Below are 8,494 nucleotides of genomic sequence, written 5' to 3' on the forward strand. Positions count from 1 at the left end.
CATGCAGAGGCTAGAGATTGGCTTTGAGTATCTTCCTCCATTGCTCTTTTCCCCCTTCTTTGAAACAGGCTCTCTCCCCTGAATCTGGAGCTCACTGATTGGCTGAGTTGGTGGCCAATGAGTTCCAGGTACCCATCTACCTCTGTCACTGCTGTCCCTACCCCACTCCCACTGCTGGGGTTACTGGTGACTGTTGCCACACCCAGCTGTTACATGGAGACTGGGAGTCCAAACTCAGCCCCTCAAGCTTGCACAACAAACCCCTTACCCACTGAGCCATATCCCCAGGCCCCCCCAAAAAATTATTTTAAAGCAATTTTTATATACATTTAATTTTACCACTTACTAAAGACTAAGGCAAATCTGCATACTAATGAGACGGGTGTGCTAATTTTTACATAAAAGCTAAATCTTGGCCCAGTATTTGGTACGGCAGGATGTGTCTCAGCGCTTCTCAGAGTTGATCGATGTTTTGATTCTATAATCGCCAATGCTGGTGCAACACAGTAGAAGTGTATTTAAGGCCACTTTGGAAAATGTTGGATCTAACATTTTAGATCTAATCTGTTCTAATCTCAAGCCAAAATTCATTTAATGATGTTTTATGAGACTATAATCAGAAAACTCAAAACACGATTTTTAAAACCAAACATTCTATCACAACACCACCCAAAAAAACCATATTAATTTGATCTATGTTGAGGGATGACAGTAGAGGAAAATAACATTTGTTTTCAATAATGGAGTCATTACGCTTCTACAATAGAAGAAAACTTTGTGTGTACAGCGCACACACCGAACTTCATTATATACCAAAAGAAAGTCTTGAATCTGAACTGGTGTTTCAGGCCATAGAGGGCACAGTGCAAAACGGAAGAAAGTGGAGGTGTTGGGTGTTCAGAACCAAGGCCTAAGTGAAACCCTAAGATGCTACCCAGGCGAACACGGCCAGACACACTTCAGGTTCCTTAGAGCTTTGATTTTGAATATTTCCGAAGGTTAAGCATTCAGGAGACTTTTACTGTTGCCCATTTTTTATGAACCATCACCTTCAGTCACATGACCCCATTGGTGTCTGTGGTGGTTTAAATGGGAATGACTCTTAGAGATTCATATGTTAGAAAGCATGTTTCACCAGGGAGTGGCACTATTAGTAGGTATGGCCTTATTAGAAGTGTATCACTGGGGGTGGGCTTTGAGGTTTCAAGAACCCCTGGCTCTTTGTCTAACACCATGTCTGCCTGTATCCCCACTATGATGATATTAAGCCATCTCCAGTCACACAGTTTCCTTTATAAGAATTGCCGTGGCCATGATATCTCTTCACAGCAATAGAAACCCTAAGACGGGTTCCTAACCCACACTTCCAGAAGCTCGTGTGTAGACGCCACCTAACACTGCTTGAGCGCTCACTGCGTTCAGGGTACTGCACAAGGTTTTTGCACTCAGTGTCGACCGTGGTCATCCCAACACTCAAGGGCAACACCCAAGACAAGGGCTGTAATTCTCGCTTCGGTGAGGAAGAAGTCACCTCGGTGATTATTGTGGTGGTTCGAATGAAAATGGCTCTTATAGGCTCATAAGCAACAGCACTGTTGGGAAGTGTGGCCTTGTTGGAATAGGGGTGGCTTTGTTGGACAGAGTGTGTCACTGAGGATGGGCTTAGAGGCTTCAAATGATCAAGCCAAAAGCTGCCTACAGATCTGGATGTAGCACTCTCTGCTTCCTCTCCAACAGCACCAGATCTGCACATTGGATGCCACACCTCCAGCTCTGAACCTCTGAAACTGTAAGCCAGCTCCCCAGTGAAATGTTTTCCTGTGTAAGAGTTGCCATGGTCATGGTGTCTCTTCACAGCAATGGAATCTTAAGGCATGGAGGTGACTGGCAGTACCAAACAGTGGGTAGTGGAGAGCTGGCAGGTTATTCAGCCCCAAACAGCATCACTGGGGCCCCACCCCAAGCTGCCGTAAAAGGGAAGCATGTCAACTTTGAGACTTCCTCCAGGTACCTGTGAGCATAGAAGGAACCATCTAAAGTCTGGGCCTAGAACCACCACTACTGTCTGGGTCAATCACAAGCTCACAACTTCACACAGCTGCCATGTTAGGTCTTCTCTTCGGAGAACCATGGACTGACAGATTTGTGGCTGAAGAAAACAAAAGCCATATAATTAGGAAACCTACCAGAGCTTCCAGGGACTAAGCCACTACCTAAAGACTATACATGGACTGACCCTGGACTCTGACCCCATAGGTAGCAATGAATATCCTAGTAAGAGCACCAGTGGAAGGGGAAGCCCTGGGTCCTGCTAAGACTGAACCCCCAGTGAACTAGTCTATGGGGGGAGGGCGGCAATGGGGGGAGGGTTGGGAGGGGAACACCCATAAGGAAGGGGAGGGGGGAGGGGGATGTTTGCCCGGATACCGGGAAAGGGAATAACACTCGAAATGTATATAAGAAATACTCAAGTTAATAGAAAAAAAAAAGAAAGAAACCTTCGGCACCGTCCCTGGCTTCCTAGAGTTCTTGGGGTGCGTAATCGGCAGTTGGCTTGGCTGAGCGCTTCTTGGCGATGTTGCTCAGCTCTGAGACGGTGGTGTCCCCGGCGGCTCCCGCTCTGAGTTTCACAACATCTGCTACCATCTGTGATGGCTACCTCTGAAATTTCTCTCCCTGCTAAGCAGCCAGAATGTATCCCTGCCAGGCCTTTAACTTGACTCAAGCAGTTAACGGGAACGAGCTTCAGCCATGTTAACAGCTGCTTGGGTGGCGGTTACTCTACTCTAGCTGAGGCCCTGGGAATTGGGCGTGTCTCCCACCCCTGCTCTGCTTAAAAATAAGCGACAAAGATCACGAAAGCGAGTAACACTGTGCCTTGATCATGTGACGGGTCAGGGGCTCCTTCAGCTGAGGGAACCGTCAAAGGCCTGGACCCTTCTCTGAGTCTCTAACCGTCCCTGCCACAGTCATGGTGGGACCTAGCTTTCCATCAAAGCTGTCCCCTCTCCACGTTGTCTTGATTTCTCTTCTGTCTTCAAAGTCCCCTTGTGCTTTGAAGTCAAATCCCAAAGCTAAAGACCTACACACCACACACACACACATACACACACACACACACACACACACACACACACACACTCTCACTCACAATAGAAAGTGTCAGTAAGACGACTTCTTGCTATGCTTACTGTTTCCCCCTTGTAAGCAAGACACAGTCACCTCAGAAAGTCAGTAACATCCCTGTGAGGAAACAAAAGCCACCCATGGGGTCACTCAGCAAGCAGCTATCCTCAAAGGAAAAGCTGGGAGGGCACAGGAAGGGGCTGTCTCTCTACGTGTGCCTGAGCATGACCAGCTGCAAAGGCTCTTCATGGTGTCCAGGTCAGTGGCATCCAGGAGCTGGCTCAGTGCTTGACCTCAGAGGGGGTGCACCTTGGAAGGGGATGCCTAGCCTAGCTGGAGGCCGTTTGTCAGGCTTCCTCAGAGGACCCTGGCTCCTGGGAACAGATGAACTTCCCAGCTGGGCATCTGCATACATCGAATGGAAACAACCTTTGCTCTTGCCAAGGCCTTTGGTCAGAAGTTAGTGTGAACCAGTGTCTCAGGAATGTGTGTCACCTGATACAGTAAATCCTGTCTCAACTATAGTCTGGCCTAGAGTGAGTGAGGGTGTGGGGCGGGTGGGGGAGTTGAGCAGTGAGAACAAAGGTGACCCTCCTGTCCGCCAAGCAGGTGTCCTGGTTGGTTTGTGACAACTTGACACAGACCTAGGAGTATCTGGGAAGAGGGCATCTTAAGAAAAAGCCCCCATGATACTGTCCTATAGGCAAGTATGTGGAACATATTCTCAATCAATGACTGATGTGGGAGAGCCCAGCCCATGCTGGGCCGTGCCACCCGTGGCTGGCATCCTGGGTTATGAAGAAAGCAGACTGAGCAAGCCATGGGGAGCAAGCCAGAAAGCAGCACTCCTCCATGGCCTCCGCTTCAGTTCTCACCTCCAGGTTCCTGCCCTGAGTTCTGATTGCGACTTCCTTCAGTGATGGACTGTGGTACAGAAGTGTAAGCAAAATAAAGCCTCCCTCGCCCAAGTTGCTTGTGGCCTGGTAGCTTATCACAGCAATAGAAACTGTAGTGAAGAAGCAGGCCAGCTGGGCAGGTGCAGCAAGCACCTTGCCTCACTAGGGGTTATGACTGGGCAAGGTGGCAGGGGCCGGGAGGCCCAGGGTCAGGGCACAGAGGTAGCTCGCTGGGCCTCAGGAGAGCCAGCAGGGAGACTGCTGTGTCTGCGTTCAGGGTTGGAGGGAGGGCGACAGCATCCTGCAGACGGGTTACTCACCTCTGACTCAGAGCCAGGTGTCCATTGGCATGCTATTGTCTTCGAGCACATCCTTTCTCCTCTCCAAACAAAACCACTCCAGATCACACACGGCCTGATGGGCTGTTTCTGAAATATTCCTATGGGGCAAGACTCTGATCAGCATTGCCTGAGTGGCTGGGTGGGAAACTAAACTGGAAAAAAAAAGGGGGGGAGACCCCAGGAAGTTCATTTCTCCTGAAAGAACAACACCACTCCTCCCTTTCCTCCCATTCCTCCTCCCCCTCCTCTTCTCTCTCCTCTGCCTCCCCCTCTTCCTCCCTCTCCCTCCTCTCCCTCCTCCCATTTCTCCTCCCCTCCTCCCATTTCTCCTTCCCCTCCTCCCTTCCCTCACTAACCACTTTTCTCCCCTTCACTACCAAGTTTATTAATGAAATAACTCCTACCCTCCACCTCTGGATTCCTTAATCCACTGAACACCCCACCCCCACCCCCACCCCCACAGCAGGGCCCTAACCCTCTCCTAGTGCATCCCTCAGGCCAGAGGTGGCACTCATGGTTCCACTATCTGCTTGGCAGCTACATTGCAAGCACCTTCAGCTGAAGGGCTTCACTGCCGATGGGCATTTGCATGGGTACCACGGATCCTAACTCAAGGCTATATGTCTGCATGAGGACCTGAGTTCAAATCCCCAGCACCTATGTGAAGAGACAGGCTTGGTGCACCTATAACCCTGGCACTGTGGGAGTGGAGACAAAGGATCCCTGAGGCCTGCTCCCTGCCAGCCTAGCTGGAAGTCAATGAGAGACCCTGACTCAGAGGAATGAGATGGATTTTGATAGAGCAGCATACTGAACATCCTCTTCTGACCTCTGCATACACACACACACATGCGCACACACACACACACACACACACGCATGCACACACGCACGCACACCCCAAGCAGATGTCTTACTGACCCCAGAGCCCTTTCAGATTTCCCTGGTTGTCCTAACAGCACCCCTCTGCAGGAAAAGGAAGCTGCTCAGAATTTCAGCTATCCTTACTTCTCTCTGGTCAGTTCCCCCACTCTTTCCTTGATGGCCATGACTGCATTTTCAAAGAGTTTAGGCCAGTCCCCTTGTATCAGGTTCTTCGGTCTGATGTTTCCTTGTGTTGTCTATCTTTGGTCAGAATCGTGGAAGTGACTCCGTGTTCTCACTGCTTCCTCTCTGGTGGGGCAGTTTCTCTCTGTCCCATTGCCGATGGTCTTACTTTTCTCATTCAGGTAAGACCCTAAGTATCTTAGGAAAGGAGCTCTGGACCGGCATTTCCCCTCCTCTAAGTTCATTTGTGTTTATTTGGGTCAACATGGAGGCACGCACAGACTCATCCCAGCAGTCTTTAGTGAGCTTTTGGCATGTCGCCATTATACCTTAAGCCACATCACCTTGCCTTTTGACACAAGATACTCCACACCCATGCACTTCCCTTACCCTACACCTAAGCTGTCCTTCTTGCGGGGATCTCAGATTCTCTTAAGTGAGAATTTAGTATTTCAAAGATAGTATTTGGTGCTAGGACTTCTCTTTGTTCTTCTTGGAGGCAGTTCTATAACTTTATTTGACATTCAGCAGTTAATTCTCATCCACATTGACCGTCTGTAGATTTTTGAATGTGGTAACAGGCATGTAAGTTACCAGTATGTAGAGCTTATTTGGTGAATCCTCATCCTCATTATGCTTTCTGGACAAACGTACTCGGATGTGGTACGGAACATTCCTTATTCCTTTGGCCCAGATGGCTTTATTGAGCCTGGTGTCTATGTGCACATCTGGAGTCCCCATCTCCTTCATGGCAAATTTCCGAATTTCTTTGAGTGTCCGAGGAGCACGCTTCTTGAAGCCCACTCCATGGATGCGCTTGTGAATGTTGATGGTGTATTCTCGGGTCACCACCTCATTGATGGCAGAACAACCCTTCTTCTTCTCGCCACCCTTCTTTGCTGGAGCCATTCTGCCGGGCCCAAGTTGGAAAGGCTTCTCTTTGTTCTTAACACTCCTAGATCCTCCTAGCAGACAGGGTAGGGAACACATATGGGTGTATGCATGTGTGCTAATGTATACTGATACATGCACAAATGCATCTGTTTAATGGGCCATATGTCCCTCTAAAATGAATATACAGGAGACTGGGCCTTGGAGGAGGTGACTAATGGTTGGTTTGGCCACTGGGCTGGTGTCTCCATGAATAGCCTTATAAGAGAAGCAGAGGTGGAGAGATGGCTCAGGGAGTACATACTGATCTTGCAGAGGACCTGGCTTCAATGCCCAGCACCCACATCGTGTGACTCACAACTGCCTGTAATTCTAACCCCAGGAGATTTTCCAGCCTCTTCTGGATCTCCCAATGCATGCACACACACCCATACACGTATGCTCACACACTCACATACACTTACAAACATGCACACACACACAGACTCCTACCCACATACACATATGCGCATAGATTTAAAAATCGTTAAAACCTTGAAAACAAGAAGAACAGACATCAGAACGTGCTCTTTGTATATACCATTTAAGAACACAGCAAGAGGACGATCATCCACAAACTAGGGAATGGCCCTCAGCACGAACCAACTTAGCTAACAACCTGGTCTTGGACCCTGTAGCCTCCAGAGCTATAGGAAACACACGTCTGTCCTGTAAGCAACAAAATCTGCACTTTTTGTCACAGCAGCCGGAAATGACTAAAAGAATATCTATATTTGTTTATTTATGATTTCACACAGATGTGCACTTAAAACCCACACTCATTTCTGCATCTGATTATATGTTGGCAATCAAGGGTGCACACCTCTGACACCAACCAGCAGGCCTACCCCAGCCTCCCTCCTTTCCAGACTTAAGACTCTTATCTCCAACAACGAAACCACCAACCTCCACTGTTTCAATGTACGACGACTTTCGATGTTTCCTGGCTTTCACAGGGGCAGTGGCGTTGTATAAAACCCATCACTGAATGGAAAATATCCTAAGCTAAAATGCATTTAATACCCCTCCCCTCGTAAACATTGGCCTTAACATATCCTGAGCCCAGGAAAAGATCCAGACTCAGAACATGGAGTTCGCAGGTCAACTGAGGGCATGCTGCTTCCGTGACAGTTCTGAGTTGACGAAGTTTAAGTGGAAACTCAGAAGTCAGAACTCAGAGACCGCCTTGCTTATTGATCTGTCAAACCCTCTGTGTACAAGTAACAGCTCACCTCTGTTGTCCTGAAGTGAGTAGTGTTGGGCTACTCTCGTGCTGGACTGCTGATGTGCTGGGTCACCTGCCTCACCTTGCTGGGGCCTCTAAAACCTCTGGCCGGTTGCCCCTGTCATACACGCCTAGGATCTTCCATTCAAGGAAGCACCTCTTCCTTCCCCCAACCCATCCTTCCCTCTGCTTAACCGCCCTCTTTGAGTCCTGCTCTACACTCTAAGCTACCAACTCTTTCTCCATAGCCCCATGCCTGGCTCTGCCCTTCTGCGAACCAATTTAGAACTAAATTGGCGATAGGAGCAAGAAAAGAAAGTTCGGTATGCACGTTTCTCCCAGAAGCGATACAAAATAACTAGGAGACACTGGGAAATACAGCTGAGCAAAGAATCAGCTCAAAATCTCCATTGCTCCACCTAGAGCAAACCATGACTGTCACTTTCCCTATAGACGAAGCAAACAAACGGGTGATGGGGAAAGCTACTAGTTTTGCTGCAAGAGGACTATGAGCTGAGGTTGGAAAGTTCAAAGGTCACATTTCCTTCCACCCACTCTCAGACGCTGCATCTGTGCCTGCCCTGCTAGCTTCTGCATGCATTATATGCATTCTCTGTATAACTGGACTTTTGCCTGTCTCATGTATTTCCTGTAAGCATCGCTTTGTTTGACAACAGATAAGCTTCCTACCTGTTTCTATACTTAGGTCCTTCCATGGTGTCATTCTAGGTGACCTCATAGCTTCCCGTCGTGTGCGTGTTTAATCTATACAATCTGTTGTTGGCCGAGTGCCATTTTCACTTTTATAAATCATCAACCTTGAGCCCTACCATGCCAAGGGGGCCCCAGAAGCCGTTCAGTGTGGTAAAGCACGTCAGCCACCTTACTTGGCTGGTAAACTAGGTCGACCCATCTTCGGCTATGTGTCA

The 8,494-nt window shown here is 48.7% G+C and overlaps 1 protein-coding gene across 1 annotated transcript; it reads right to left on the minus strand.

Annotated features, from left to right (window-relative positions):
- Positions 1 to 4,837: 4,837 nt before the first annotated feature.
- LOC120093557 (60S ribosomal protein L31-like) lies at positions 4,838 to 6,952 on the minus strand. Its single transcript, XM_039080097.2, has one exon. The coding sequence runs from the start codon at positions 6,398 to 6,400 to the stop codon at positions 5,942 to 5,944; it is 459 nt and encodes a 152-aa protein (XP_038936025.1). The 5' UTR covers positions 6,401 to 6,952; the 3' UTR covers positions 4,838 to 5,941.
- Positions 6,953 to 8,494: the final 1,542 nt, after the last annotated feature.

The sequence above is a fragment of the Rattus norvegicus genome, chromosome 7 (genome assembly GCF_036323735.1).
Source record: "Rattus norvegicus strain BN/NHsdMcwi chromosome 7, GRCr8, whole genome shotgun sequence".
In the NCBI taxonomy this organism is placed as follows: domain Eukaryota; kingdom Metazoa; phylum Chordata; class Mammalia; order Rodentia; family Muridae; genus Rattus; species Rattus norvegicus.

What these genes read in the sequence shown, in the direction of transcription:
- LOC120093557 (XM_039080097.2), bottom strand. Translation starts at nt 6,400, where the DNA reads ATGTGTTCCCTACCCTGTCTGCTAGGAGGATCTAGGAGTGTTAAGAAC.